The sequence below is a fragment of the Fistularia commersonii genome, chromosome 9, assembly GCF_037954325.1.
Source record: "Fistularia commersonii isolate RoL2024-O1a breed Wild chromosome 9, RoL_Fcom_v1.0, whole genome shotgun sequence".
Classification (NCBI taxonomy): Eukaryota; Metazoa; Chordata; class Actinopteri; order Syngnathiformes; family Fistulariidae; genus Fistularia; species Fistularia commersonii.
The window spans coordinates 10,186,056-10,201,495 of record NC_141292.1 but is presented as its reverse complement, the minus strand read 5'-3'; the positions used below and the strand labels follow the sequence as shown (position 1 = coordinate 10,201,495).

Below are 15,440 nucleotides of genomic sequence, written 5' to 3'. Positions count from 1 at the left end.
GATTTTGAAAAGACACATGTAAAACTCTCATTTCACACCAACTCACATCTGAAGACCTGTTTTTAGAGTTCAAAGTCTCATCCAGGACTCAGCATAGTCAGAGACTAAAGATTGTGGCTCTTGCATTTAAACACTTTGAAGTTTGCAAGTTTTTAAACTAGAACTAGATTCTTTTCCCATCATCAAAAAGGTGTTGTATTACTTCATCATACTCCATGGGGAGTTAATTCTTGTATCACCCTGCACTACATTGTACCGCAACTGTATAAACAGACGTGAATACCTGATGTGAGTGTTCGTTATAACATGTGACAAAGAACGTAATTACAGTCTAGGTCATTTTGTCGTATATTTTAACCAGCAGTGGTGTTGAACATCAGTTCACTAAGAGCTCAAATGCTGGCATCATTTTTTCCGAAGTCTGTTGATGATGGGGCTGTCGCAGTGTGCATTTTGTCTTTTTTCACCAGTTGGATATTATCATCTTTTTTTATGTTGGGGGAATTTGTTGCATCCAGGACCCAGGGACAATTCCAAGGCGGTGCTTAGTTTGAAAATAGATGTCCATTTTTTCATGACTAATTACCCCTGAATGATGAACAATGATGAGTGGCTGAGTCACCGACTCTGGTCCACCTCACTGCTTTCGTCATGAGGCCCAATTCACATTTATCCACATCGTGATGAAGCTCTTGCCTCGAGATGAATGCAGCAAAACCAGAGCGCCTCCCTTTTTTCATATCACCTTTCCTTTCAAATTTCCCCTTCCTTCCTGGATGTTCCGATGTACGTTAGAAGTGGGTGTTTAAAGTATGTGTGTGGTGGTGGGGTTAATTTTTTGTTTTTACACACACACACACACACACACACACACACACACACACACACACACAGAGCTCACGGTGCAGACTGTAGTATTTCTCTGCTGACTCACCATGCACTGAAGTGTGGTGTAAGCATGTGTGCAGCTGTGTGCGCTCAGAGGCCGCACATGTAGCTGAGGTGCTTATACACGGTGGAATGACGCATGCGGTTAAGAAGACGACACACACACACAAGGCATAAAGAGCACCGAGTGTGGTTCTCTCACAGGAGGATTACGCAAGTACAGTACACCTGTGACTTCAGCTTGTTGCTAATACTGTCTGAACAGGTTCGCATTGGATCACTTAGACCTGAGACAGCGATGCTGCGTTTAAGTGTCAGTAGTGTACAAACGCTGCCAAGAGAAACATTTTGAAGTTAAAAGAAAAGACAGATATTTATTGTTTACATTGCTGTGTGGGTAGGATACAAAGAGAGCTGTAAGGTGTAAGAACGAAGGTGCAGCAAGGACGTGACTTTTAGGGGGAAAAAGCAATATGCCAATATGTTGCTGGACATCAATGGTAAAATGGTAAGATGTGTTCGCATCACCTCTGCTTTATGTGCACTGTGCACTTTTGCTTTATGAGTCACACTTCCTCATCTTTTGCTGTTGTTTCCTGTGCAGGTTTCCGCAACGGAGGAATGTGTCGGACCTATGAGACTGACACAAGAGCCAATTCAGGTGAGATTAAAACCTTTTTTTTTTTTTCTTTCTAAGGCATCTTGCATGGGGCCGGCATCTTTTTTCCTGGGGACTGACTCCCACGCCACTTTCATTCGTAGAAATGTTGTTTTGATGTTTAAAGATGCAAAGATGCAAAAGCTCATCAATGTATTGCATGGAAATACACAACTGAAACCACGTAGGTGTGAAAAATAGAAAACAAAATCTGTATTGTAAAGAAATGTACATCTGCAACTCATGATAATGTAAGAAGCATGCCTTTAGCTTTAATATGGACTTGTCTATTCTTTATTAATTATGTAATTAACGAGGACAAGGCTAGGATTTGTGTGTTTTCAATCGCATTGGGATTTATTTAATAGACTGAAACTGCTTAGGTGAGACTTAAAGCCCCTTACTGGAATTGTCGCTGAAAGGTGCAGAAGGAGCATCTGCAGAAGTATGATTCAGTTGCATCAATTTTCTGACCTTTTTTATACATTCTATATTATACACGTTTGTGTTTTTGTTATTCATTTATACATTTTAGGGACTTTGAATGTTATTGTTGATGTAGAGTCCAGTCTAGATGCTCTGGGCTCATGATGGATTTCGTCACACTTAAGTAGCTCATACGATGTTTCTTTAAAACGACAGATTTTGAAAGACAATAAATCTCTTTTTTTTGTGCGTAAAAGCCGTGTTTTTCCTGAAACATCTTGGAGTTTAAGTTTAAATTGGTAGTACAAAGTACCGCGGGGTCACTAATGAGTGTAGTACTGTGAAAATATATAAATAACAGCTAGAGATCACATCTTCTTTACATAATGGTGCAAGAGACTTGGGAGCAGCCCAAACTGTCACGCCGAATGCTCACTTTAATATAATATTTGTTGATCTGATTATATTTTTATTATTGTATTTCCGTTACGTCTGCATGCCGCCTGCCCTGTTAGCTCTCATCTCGGCTGTAATATTACAAAGGGTTAGACCAGGGTGAGTCAGGGATTGTCTGTGCTTATCCTCTGGTTAAGGATTAGGCCATATGTTAGTCAGATTCTCCCTTATGTAAGACAGAAAGTCCAAGTCTTGAGGGTTAGCAGCTGTTTGGGGATGCGAGTACCACAAAAGCATTCATCTGTTTTCCCAGGAATCAGGCTCTTTATTAGGTGCTTGTTTACTGCTTTGTTTTTTCTTCTCCTCCGATTCTGATCTCCAGGGGTTTCTGAGTTCAGCTCAGGTCCCAATCCAGCACAGGGAGACCTGGCACGCCGCTCACCTTCACGCTGAGCCACTCTATCTCTGCGTCCACCCTCCCTCTCGCCCCGCCTCTATATTGTTTGCCAAAAAAAACACTCACACCAGGAATCCGTGGCGGCAGCCAGGCAGGTGAAGGGACTGGGGGCTTTATTAAAAAGCCTTCTAAAACCTTATCTCATGCCCCATACCGCACTCCCCCTACCGTTAAAGCTCTACCTCCGGGCCCTGTCAGAATCCGCGACCCGACCGACATTACTGCCCTCTGGAATACAGAGGCCAAGCATGGAAAAGATAAGATGGTCTCGAGAGTTTCAACATCTCAAGACTTCCCCCCCGTTCGGCGCATCTCATCATTCCTGTTGCACTCGTAGTAGTTATGAGTCCACGCGATGCCTACGCATCGTGATAATGTATTTCAGGAAAAAACATCCGTGGTATCAGGATGGGGGGGGAGCAATGGGTCATGTTAAAACTTAAAAAAAAATCGCTATAAAAATCCCCCTTTATTATGTAACGATAAAGCATCATGTAATAGCAACGCATGATGTGTTAAAATACTATATTTTTGCATGATTACACAACAACACACCATATAATAACAGAGCATTGCTTAATCACTTGGCAACATGTCACTACCTTTTGCTTCATTCTGTAATAATTGTCATATGGTAACAATGTGTTGTGTAAAAATATGACAAAAAAGCATCACATTTGGCACTTGGCAAATTGTAGCATTTCCCATCATAATTTAAAAATGAAATCATTTATTCTTACGTAATAACAACCTAATTTGCAATATCAGTCAATTGGGTTTTAAAATTCTCCTTATAATGCATTGCATAATAACCAGCCTGAATGTGATACGTAATGCATTCATAATATTTATAGGATTCAGTGTCCGTGTAAAATGTGGCGATCCCTCTTTTTGGGTTGTGAATATTAATACAGCGTTAATATATAACTGAGAAACATGGATGGCTTCCTCCATATATATTTAGTATCTGAACATGTTAAAGGTATTTTCTATGCTTGTGTCAGGGTTTGGATATGAAAAAGTTCTCATCTTTGTCAAAATCCCTGTTCATACAGTAGGTGTGCCGCGTACTGGTGCGAAGGTACAACGCAACCAGATGTGCAGTTTACTGGCAGAAGTTTGTTGTTTCTTTTAGTGCGGCGCCATCATTCTCACCATCGTAATCATGTGTTGCATTCTCCGTGGCTGTTAATTTGTTTTCGCACAAAAGTCATCCATTGACTGCGGATGGGCCAGATGGTGCGCAAATTAATATGCTAAAGCATGGATGATATTTGGATTGAGACACACACACACGCACACACACACACATGCACACACGCACATACTCATTGCGCAAGAGGTGTCAATTATGCAAGTGCTGGTGTAATAGCCATTCGGTCTTTGGCGTAATTGAGTCACAATATGATGATTAAATTAAGTTAGAGTTGATTTTCTACCCCTAGTTATCTGCTTTTTAGGATAAAGGGTTGCCTCTTCAGGACATGTTTCATTTGAGTTGCTATTTTACCGTGTTGTCCAACAAACATTAGGAAAACCTTCAGCAGCTGTCCATCAGCGCACACGAGTCTCAGCTGGTAATGAGCGTAACTTGTCGGACCCTGTGAGTTTGATAGAAAGCTTAAACGATGGTGCGATGTCATGACATCCATGAGCAGGCTTACAAGGCCAGTTGATTTGATATTATGTGTTTTTGAAAAGAAATGGGAATGTCGGATAACATCCAAGTCAAGTCAAGCCAGATTTGATTTTAACGGCTGCCAAATCACAATGCAGTGATTGATGACACCTTCCATGCAGAGCAGTGCTGGACCACACTCTTTAAATTGATTGACAGCAACCTGAGATTCCCCCATGAGCAAGCACTTGGTTACCGTGGCGAGGAAACACTGCCTTTTGACAGGTCGGAGCTGAATGCGGGCGGCCTTCTGCCTCAAAACTGGTTAGGGTAGAAAGAGAGAGAGCGAGAGTTAAGGACATAAAATAGGAAGCAAGAGTGTGATAGGGGCTTGGGAGAGGCAGGCACAAATGATCTGTTGCTCATAAGAACAGTAGTACTAATAGTTACATGGTAATTACTGACATAATGCATAGTAACTTAAATATTCCCAGAAAAAATAACAGTGATGGATGCCTAGCAGGACCGTTGCAGTAGATTAAAACAAACTGATCGGAAAATGTCTGATATTCAACACCCCTACTGGATCAGAGAAATCTAAAGCTACCTGTTCATCTGTAGACTTAGAAAAGACTCATCGAAAACTATCATCTCACCACTGCTCACATCTAAAGAAGAGTTTTAAGTCTCAGACTAGTCTGATACTAGGGTGAGACTAATTTTTTACAAAGACTGTCAATCTTACAAGGTCACTAATTTAAAAAACTACAACTAAATTCTTTCAGCATTTTTTCCTACCATGTAATGTTTTCACTGGGTATTTGCAAAGCCTCTGCTATTTCAGTCCATCGCTTTTCCTCCTTCGCTTGGTCATGATACGTTGGAGAGTTGATACGGTACAAGCCGGGCTCTTCCGCTCACAGCTCCACCATCTCCATACTGATCGGGACGTCCTTCACTTTTCCCGTTCATCCAACCACAATGTTATGCTAGAGTTATTGGTTGTTGGCTGTGTTACATGACAATCAAAACTGAAAGGCTTGCAATAATACCAAACACGTTTGATATTGTCATAAACCCAAGACTAGGAAAGACTGATCTACGACTGCTCTAAGACTGTAAGATAACCACCTTATACTTAATGACCAATCTGACAGGAGTGCACTGCGACTCCTGTGAGACTCTTAAGATTTCCTTGTGATTTCCTTGTGACCGCCAGTTTCAAGTCTGCAACTGTGGTGTAAGCCCGACATAACATATTGATGTGGTTGGAGTGCAGTAAGTTCACCTCTGGAGTACCAGACTGTACTGTACTGTAGAGTTCTTGACTTCTGTATGAGTCATAAATGTTTACGAGGAAATGTATGTTCTGTTTTAAAACCCAAGTTCTGGTCTTTCACGCCTCAGTCTGAAACTCCAACGGGGCTATTAAGCTCCTTATTGGCTAACAGCAGACCGCTACTTTGGAGAACCTCCAAGGATCAGTAACAGCTTAACTGGATATGATCATTTAGTATGTAATGATTGATTAGCTTGTCATCTAGAATGTTCATTGCGGTTACTTCAAAAACGGTGCAATGAAACACAAAGTTCGAGGCTCAGCAGAATTTGCGATTGAAACCCCTTCTATGTCTCATCCTCCAATCCAACAGTGCAATAAATCCTTGCAGCTTTCCTTTCGAACCGGTCACAAGGGTGTAGCACTCCAAAGTACTCAATTTGTTTTCCTGACACTGGTCCACTCTCAGAGTTAACGGCTCGAATTAAGGGACATGTGCGACATGTGTGTTTTTACTTTTTTTTTTTTACTGTCTCCAAAGATTTAAGAATGACCCTGATTTAAGGTTTGCTTTCTTTATTAGAACTCAGGAGTCGAGCCTGAATGTCCTGTCCTAGCCTGCTAGCATTGACCAATGAACCTCAACACTCAAACTCAACTGTTCCCAACAGGGACGCAGGGAAACGTTCTGCTCAAGCGTGACTCAAGTGACTCGCTTTTAGATTTTAACGAATCCGCTTTCTTTTGATTAACACATCGGTGGATTCGTTATCCTAGCTCCTCTTGGAAATTAAAAGCATCTGATTGAGTTGAAGTTTTCGTACCTATAAAGTGTTTCTCAGTATTTTTTATTAGAGGCATGGTTTAGGAGGGGCTAGTGGTTCCGTCTTACGGCAAGAAGGTCAATGATTCCATTCCAACAAGGTAATACATGTTCTCCCGTGTCTACTTGGATTTTTTTCTCCAACAGTCCAAAAATATGCAGTAGGTTCACTGGAGACCACAAATTGACATATGAATGAGTAAGTGAATGGTCATATGTCCCTATATCTCTTTGGCAACCTGACCTCGTCCAATGATAGCCAGGATAGGCTTAAGCCTCCCTGCGACCCGGGGTGCAGTATAAGTGATATTGATCAATGAATAAACACAATTAACAATAGTCCTGGGAGATGCCATACGGATTAGGAGTATGCTGCCACCTACTGTTTTGGAGTTTTTTGTGAGAAAAACTTGAGAAAAACCTTTTTACTTGAGAAAAACCCTGTATTGCATAAAATAATACAAATTGGTGTGCGTGGTGAAGTGAAATTTGGCCTGTAATTTAAAGATGTAATTTGAATCAGACTTTCATATTCTGTCATGAGGTATCAACAGATACGTCAGTGGTTTTTAGAGCTATAAAAAAATTATTTTAGTTATGTGATGGTCCATCTACTGTAAAAATAAAACAGTAAATGTTGTGCTTTTTGTAATCTTTCTAGAGTAAAAAGCACAGAAATACACCACTGAATCATTTACTCAGGGCAATTTCAGTTAAAATATATAGTCATACATTGGTTAATACAAAGATAATCTCTTTTTCCACCACTGTAATTATAGTCATTGCTTTACCACAAACAGATCCTAAATGACTGTCTATTGACATGATTTCTGTGGTGATGACTCATAATTCTAACAGATGATGTACTAGCATGTAATATGGTGTTTAAGAGGCAGTGGTCATGCCATATGTTTTCAGAGAGAGGACTTCATGCTTTATGTGTGTGTGTGTGTGTGTGTGTACAGTATTAAATTATGGGGGAATGACTGAATACATTGGTCATACTCTCTTATGGAGAACAAAATAGTGCAAAACATCCAAGGATTTAGCCCTATAGTGTCGGAGACATCTGTGCGTACCCCGAGGAGAGGTCGGCAACAAGCACGTTGAATGCTCTTGTCCTGTGCACACCACATCAGTGTAATTTTGTAATTTGTTGCACTTTAAATGTCTTGCTCAGTAGATTTATCTGACTGTACTGTGCTGTTCAAGAAGTAAAAAAGCTAAGTTATTTTTTTCTGTCCCCTGCTTGATAAACTTGGGGAAAATATTCTATTTATTATTCTAAAATATTCTGAGTATTCTTGCAGGTCTGGCTGCTGCTTGACCGGTTGATGTGACATCCCACAGTATCAATACAAGTACTTGCAAATTCAGATTAGCTGGTATTACATTTAGTCAACCAGCACTCTAGCAAATAGTCAAAGTTTAAACACAATTTTAGAAAGTAATTATGCTGACAAGTAATATAATATAATTTTTTGGCCTTCCATATATATACATATATATATATATATATATACACAGTATATATATATATATATATATATATATATATATATATATATATATATATATATATATATACAGTGTATATATATGGATCTGTGTGTGTGTATATATATATATATATATATATATATGAAAATGAAAATTTTATTTAGTTTTTGTTTCCCATTTTTAAAGCATAAGATGGCCATCTCAATGGTCTTCTATTAGGTTTGTCATCAGATCAGTGGTGACGAAGAACTCATAGCCCGTGACACCTCCCTATTTTGGTGGGTCTCTTGACTTCTAATGGCATCTGGCCTGAGGTGCGCAAATATACCGATTTGACCCCTGCGACATCTGAGAACTGCATTCAGCCCAGCGGGGATCAGCTTCATACCAGTTGAACTGTACACTTTTAATGCAAACCTGGGGGCCATTAACCAGATCATGTGCTTGTCTAAAAATGTGATTTTTTTTTTTTTCATTTTGGGAACATTGTAACCGGGGGACTGTGTAAACACATGTTCAACTGCATTGCATCAACGGTGAGTTACATTCAAACAAGAGTCTGTCCAAGACCCAAAGGGGGTGACGGAGTGCAGCCATTTGTTTTTATTTCCAGTCAAAATCTAGTTCAAAGCTTCATTATTTATTGCAATCCTGGGTTTTTGATTCATCTGAATTCATATGATTTATTCCTTATCATTTAATGTTTTATTTCAATCTTTGAGGTGCCTTAGAAGACAACAAGAGAGCATTGAATAAGTTCATGAAAAAGTCACCTAAAACTGTAAACTCACTAAAAGAAAATAAACCTGAACCTTTAATATTATGACAATTATATATTATAATTACATATTAGATAGACTATAACATACTGAAAATGTCAGTTTGTTTAACACATTTTTTTTTATTTAAATGAATGAAACATCATGAAAATTAATGTTAATGTCACCAGTTCTAGGTTTAACACAAGGCTGGGCGTTCATTATACTCATTAAATAACAAACTAAGATTTATGAGTTTTAATTTACTCCTTTGAAAAGCACTGCTCCGTTCCTCTGAAAGCAACTCGACATCACTGTGTCATTTTACATGTAATGTGTATCATATCTTATTGTTCTGTGCTGTACTGTACAGCTAATATCTTTTAATCTTTTAATATTTACTGTATCACATATTCTGTAAATAATATATGGTATATTCATCATTATGTACTATGTCATATATTCAGATAAAAATAGGGCATATTTACGTGACATACTAAGCTGTTATGCCATCTGTGTTTCACTATATATATATGGTCTAATCTAAAATTAATTCATAGGTTTAAATGCATATTTTGATAATATTTGCTATACATTTGTTATATGTTCATTTTCAGTGAGTGCGGGTGTCTGAAGTTCTTTGGGTGGGTGGACGGGTGGGGGGGGTGATATATTTGGGAACCACTGACGTAGCCAGTATGAACATCTGATGGAGTTCTTTGGACCAGCGACGCCTCCTGCCAGGTTGGTACTAGTGTCTTATTTGGATGGCAGGTCAGAGATCTGTGTGGTGGACCAGGTCCCACGGTGTGTGTGGAATTTCACACGCTAGCACCGAGGTTACACAAGCCAGCGCCATGGTTACACAAGCCAGCACGGGATCAAAGACTGTGGATCTTTCGCAGGCACTCACCAATGCCTCATTTTCTCCCTCTGTCCTCCTCATTTCTCTGCTTGCACTGAATAATGCTTTTCCTGCACGACTGAGCAGGAAGTACAGGGAGTTCGGCTGCTTTTTGTCACTCTGGGCTTCCTGCCTCCGCTCGGCACCTCCACGTTCCCCCCTTGTCACTCCTTCCTTTGTTGTCCAGACAGAGAGTCAGGAGGTGATGATGCTGAGTGCTGTTAGTTTTGGCTGCAGCCCAGCCCTCTCTGCATCTGTGTGTGTGTGTTTGTGTGTGCGTGTGTGTGTGTGTGTGCTCAAATAGCGTCGTATTTCTGTACCAGAGGTGGCTCGTGTGTTCGGGGTCCAAGCGCAGTGTGGGATGAAAACCATGTTTCCATGCTTGGCGGGGTGTGTGTTTACCAGTGTGAAACACACTAGTCACCAGGTGACGGTGTGTGTGAGTGTGTGTGTGTGTGTGTGTGTCGCTCAGGTCCCGCTCAATGAATAATTCTGTAAGAGAAGACTTCACATGATTTATTAATTTTGTCTTTAATTTTTTTTTTTTGAATTATAATTTATTTATCTCATATTCATTATTTTTTAATTTTCCAAAATTTTCTCTGATTCACTTTTCCTCTCCCTTGTTTATCTATTCTTTATTCCTATTATTGATTTCTTTCTGTTTTCCCTTCTTTTGTGGTAGTTTTTTTTAACAAACACAATTTTTTTTTCTTGATTTATTTAGCTGTACATTGTTTTCTTCCTTTTTTTTGCAAATCAGTCTTTACTTCTATTTTCATCATCATTGTTTTTGCTGTTCTTAAATCGTTCCTTATTTATTCTGCAATCTTTCCTTTCATTTGTCTCTGCGGTCATAAAACAAGGATCACTCTTAATAAAAATCAGTATTTATGAAATCCCTGCTCTAAATATGCAATCATATATTCTGTTTTTTTTTTTTTGCGTTAAACTTCATTTCACATTAAACTTCATTTCACATTTATCTGCCAAGTGAGATTTTGACCTTCGCTATAGTTTACATTTTGCTTCTTAAAGTTTACCCTCCAGACGATTCAATTACTGTTGGTTAAATACTATTTTAGGATAAAACCTGAGCATGAGTGTAATCTTAAACGCTATCCGCTGGCAGTCCTCTCAGTACAGGGTCAGGGAGAGGGTATGGCCAGATGCAGATGCTTGATGCACACACTTGGCATTGTGGACAATTCGTAGTCTCAATTCCCCAGAGCTGTGTGTGTGCGCATTTGGCTGTGGATGTGCACGTGCATGTGCATGTGGTGGGCACATGGGAGGAAACTCTGCACACACAATCAGCAGTGACTTATTGACTGGACCGAACCATCTGCTTCATTTTAGCTAAAGGTTTGAAACACAAAAATGTTCAAACCGCAATGTAAATCCGCTTTAAGGAATCATCAGGTCTTATTGATTAATGATAATTCAGCATTTGAAGCAAATATTAACCACTTGTATTGCCGCATCACTCAAATTCACATTTCCACGGAGGGACGTAAAAGTTGCAGACCTGAACTCGCCTGCTTTTCACAATTGAAGCTAACGTGTAATTAGGTGACAGACAGGCTTTATCCTAGACTGGTCACCTGAAACAGAATCAGACGACAGAATCAGAAACGTCCAACCATTCCTCGTCTCATTCAAACCTACAGACAAATTTTGAGTTTTCAGTTCAGACAGATTTTGGGGAGAACCCAGGCAGAAGAGCGAGGAGAAAAACCAGGCTGGCATGGCAGTTGCTAAGTAGCAACAAAAAAAAAGAAACAATCTAATATACAGCGTCAGTGTAATATAGACCTAGACGATCAAGCGGTTTAGTTCAGACCGCAAGACTGCTGATATACTATAATCTCGATATTTTCGTTATATTTGCAGGTCCTGTTGGTGTTCGCCAAGGAGGACAGCCAAAGCGATGCCTTCTGGTGGGCCTGTGACAGAGCGGGGTTCAGGTGCAACATCACACGGACTCCTGAGTCTGCCGTCGAGTGTTTCCTGGACAAGCACCATGAGATTGTAGTCATCGACGGGAGACATTCGCGTTATTTTGAGCCCGAACTCGTCTGCCGGTGAGCCTCGCTTCTATCGTTGCTTAAATCTGTCTGTTGCTTCTCTCGTAAAAATCTCTTGGCTGTCAAGGACACCAAAAATAAACATATGTAATATGTATTTACACATGATTAATCACATCAACCTCATTCCTTTTTATCCAAAACCTAACAAGCTTACCAACATCTATACAATGAGGATTTTCCTTTTCCTTTGGACAGAGGGTTTAATGCAACTCAAATGCCTGCAGATTTATTTTGGTTGTAATTTTGTTTAACTCCCAAACGTCTGCATGACCTCAACAAAGCCAGTATCAGTTGGGCTCAAGGGATTTTTGTCCCCTCCTTAAAGAGCCAGCCAGCCCATTTCCTCTGGTCTCCAGCCACAATGGTGAACCAAACAAAACGTTACTTATCATGCAGAAATGAAAACGCTATTGGTTTTCTCCGCAAACTTTTTACACGCTGCTTGAGCGAGTCTACCAAAATGACTAACTACGAGCCTCGAATTGCACCGTCATTAAATGCACTGTCAAAGACATGAAAGAGAGCAGTAAACCTTTTCACTGTTTTCAAACAAAAACAAAACTGTAGCAGGAGAAATCAATCAAGACACTCGACCCCTAAGTGAAAAAGCAGAAAATACGGTTACGATTAAAAGCGTTTTCAGTGTTCAGTCTTTCACTCGACAGTAGTCTCATTTCCTGTCTCCTAGAGATAGGAAAAAATACCTTTAAAAATGTCCTCATTATTCCCTTTCATTATACATCTCGTACTGCACTAACTTTACTGGTAGACATTAAACACTTTAAAAAGATAAGATCGAGGCTAAGACTATCTGATAACAAAAATCATAATCTCAATGAATTTTCTCCCAAACAGAAATCATGAGGTCCCTTCTAAAATAGTAACCTGCAAGAATGTCATAATACATTATTTTGTCTGTGGTGACTTAGTTGGTGCTTTCTGGCGTCACTTGGTGGCCAGTAAAGTTACTGCAAGGCGTCTGGAGCCGTTTCTGCAAACGTGAGTCCAGAAGGTTCTTCATTTTGATCTGGAAAGTACAAAAAACAATAACTTGGAGATAATGGAATACATGTGTCAAACTTGAGCACTAAATTACCAATTGTAAGTTTATTTGGTTACATAAAAAAACTGACAAAGTCAAGTACTGTACAGTAGCTTTTTAAGTCTTTCTTCTTGCCATTTTTCCCCCAGAAAAAACCCCTGGCCACTTTTCAAAAATGTCTTTCAATGTAGAATAACCCCGACGCAACCCCACCTTCCCCCAGAGTTTGGTTAACGGGTTATATCGCTCGGTGCTATGTTTGGATCATATTTAAGATACTCTCCTGAGTACACTAAAAAGATTTTCTAAAGTCTTTTTGAATGTAGAACATCTGCTTAGTGCGTTTGTGTGTTCGTATCTAGCTGTGTGTGACCGCACTCCAATAATAATATCCAATGTACATATATATATGTACATATATGTGACTTTTATGTTATTTTTTGACAACATAATCAGGTATACAGTAAAAGGCTTACACTGTGAAAGAACCAATTACGAGCATTTTAACAGTAGCAATAGTTTTCAACTTCAGAATTTGTCAGTTTGATGCCATCAATATCAATTATAACAATTTCTCTGATTTATTTTTTGAAATCACGAAGGGATAAACTTGTGCAGCGGTCAGAGTTTGGACTTAGGTCACCCGTCAAAATGACCAGGATTTTAAATGTGAATATCAAATTACCACAATTCATCCATAAAAGGCTTTATCCTCTGCTTTTTGACAAGAACACAAGGCCTAAGAACACAGGCCTCGTGTTAAGGAGCCTTGAATGGGGATTCCCGAGCTGGAAAGCGTATAATGTGTGTCCCATGGCTGCGTGAAGACCTTCCAGGCTTCAGCACAACAACAGCTGCGATTACATCCCCTCAATAAATAGCAATATCTTCATGTTTTTAGCATGAAAGATGTTTATACGTCAGAAGAATGATGGTTGCAGGGTTCTGCGGGTATGTGGACACGCTTGAAGACGCTATGTAGTTTTGCAGAGTGATTTATAGACGCGCTTCATTATTTTCCCCTGAGCAAAAGAACAGATCCATTTGTCTCTCCTGTCTCATGATCACCACAGTTTGGCAGCTGTTCTTCACCGCTCCAGTCCTCATACCTCACGAGGATCTCTCTGTCATCATATTCGTTCCCCATCACTTTCCTCCCCTTCTCCGCCTCGGAGCCACATCACCGTACGCACTGCCAGCCGGGCGGCTTTTGTGGCCGAAGGTCTGGAGCAGATGCTGCGTACGATGATGTTCCTCTGTGGTGATGATGTCATGGCGGCTCCTTGTTTATCCTGTACCTGAGTCCAAGCCGCTTCCCACGAGCCCCGACCGCAGGTTTGCATGAACCCCGCTTGACACTCTAGCTGACTTTTAATCCGTTATTGTGTTCTTTTTCCAGGATGATCCGTGCCACAAAGCCCGCTGAAAACACAGTAATTCTCGCCATCGTGCCACAAAAGTAAGTTTGCTTTTTATTATTTGCAGTTTTAATTTATAAAAACCCTCCGCTTGACACAGGTTTTAGGGAATAAAGTATAAAATTGACTTCTCACCAAAAGAATATTAACTGTACTTTTCTTTTGGGGATCTCCCTACAAGATCACTAAAATGTCTTCATCATGTAAAATAAGTTGTAAACACGCAATGAAAAATATCACTATATTTGCTATTCTATAATTATTTTGCTCCCATAAATCAACTCATAAGAATCATTCATTATCTGTACTGCTTCGTCAGCACGCAATCCAAGGCGACTCTAGGACAAGAGGCGGGTTTTTTTTTACCTCAGCGTGTTGCCAATCGATCACACGCTCCCGTATACAGACATCCAACCATTCAGAAGGGGCACTCCTTACTGCCACTTTCATAAATACTACTATGTATACTAACGATTTTCAATCGTTTGCAAGGCGCTCATTGAACGGTGTGGCAAGGCAAGGATAAATCGATAACCGCTTCCTTCAATGTTTTTTGAAACATTTTTTGTGGGTTTGGAATAAAGGAAACAAATAAGATGAAAAGCAATATAAGTAGAAGTTCTTTAACAATGGCGGAGATACAGAGGCTTGTTGTGTTGGCAGCTGGTCTCCTTGGTGATCCTTTGTAATGTTCATGAACACATCATGGACTCGTCATGATCTGGTGTGTTTTTTGGTCTCAAATGAGCTGAATGAGTTGGAAACGCTGTGCCAGAAAATCACCAAAGCACATCTCATTCTCAGCAAACACATCCAATTGACACCCGGGATTATTGTACATGTTTTGATTTGTCGACAGCGGAATAAATGACTACGGTGCCAGTAGATAAAACAACCTTAATAGAAAAGAGCCATGTTAGTCAGCCCCCCTGGTGGCTTCGTAGCCCATACTAGCTCCGCACTGGTTACATCCTATTCCTTTTCCTATTGCTGATTGTGTGTGTAGATATTGATAGTTTTGCCCGTGTCTGTCGTTCAGGCTACCCGAGCAGGAAGAGCCGTCTGTCCTTCCCCTCCTGTGCGCCGGATTCAGCAGAGTAAGTCTAGAACGCTGTGCATTTCTAAAGAATCCGAATGTCTAAACCCTCTTGTCATTCCCGTCTATTTACCCCCCGGTGGACGC

General features: G+C 40.1%; 1 protein-coding gene across 3 annotated transcripts in view; it reads left to right on the top strand.

The window, feature by feature from the left end:
• Positions 1 to 15,440, top strand: part of pde8b (phosphodiesterase 8B) — a 54,064-nt gene that overhangs the window by 17,704 nt on the left and 20,920 nt on the right. For 2 of the 3 annotated variants that reach the window (XM_086152410.1, XM_086152409.1), the window contains exons 2-5: positions 1,493 to 1,549; positions 11,601 to 11,791; positions 14,239 to 14,298; positions 15,297 to 15,354. In XM_086152410.1, the coding sequence (XP_086008536.1) occupies positions 1,493 to 1,549; positions 11,601 to 11,791; positions 14,239 to 14,298; positions 15,297 to 15,354 (366 nt within the window). Of the gene's footprint in view, positions 1 to 1,108; positions 1,397 to 1,492; positions 1,550 to 11,600; positions 11,792 to 14,238; positions 14,299 to 15,296; positions 15,355 to 15,440 lie in introns of those variants that run through there. The other variant, XM_086152411.1, reaches the window with a different exon arrangement.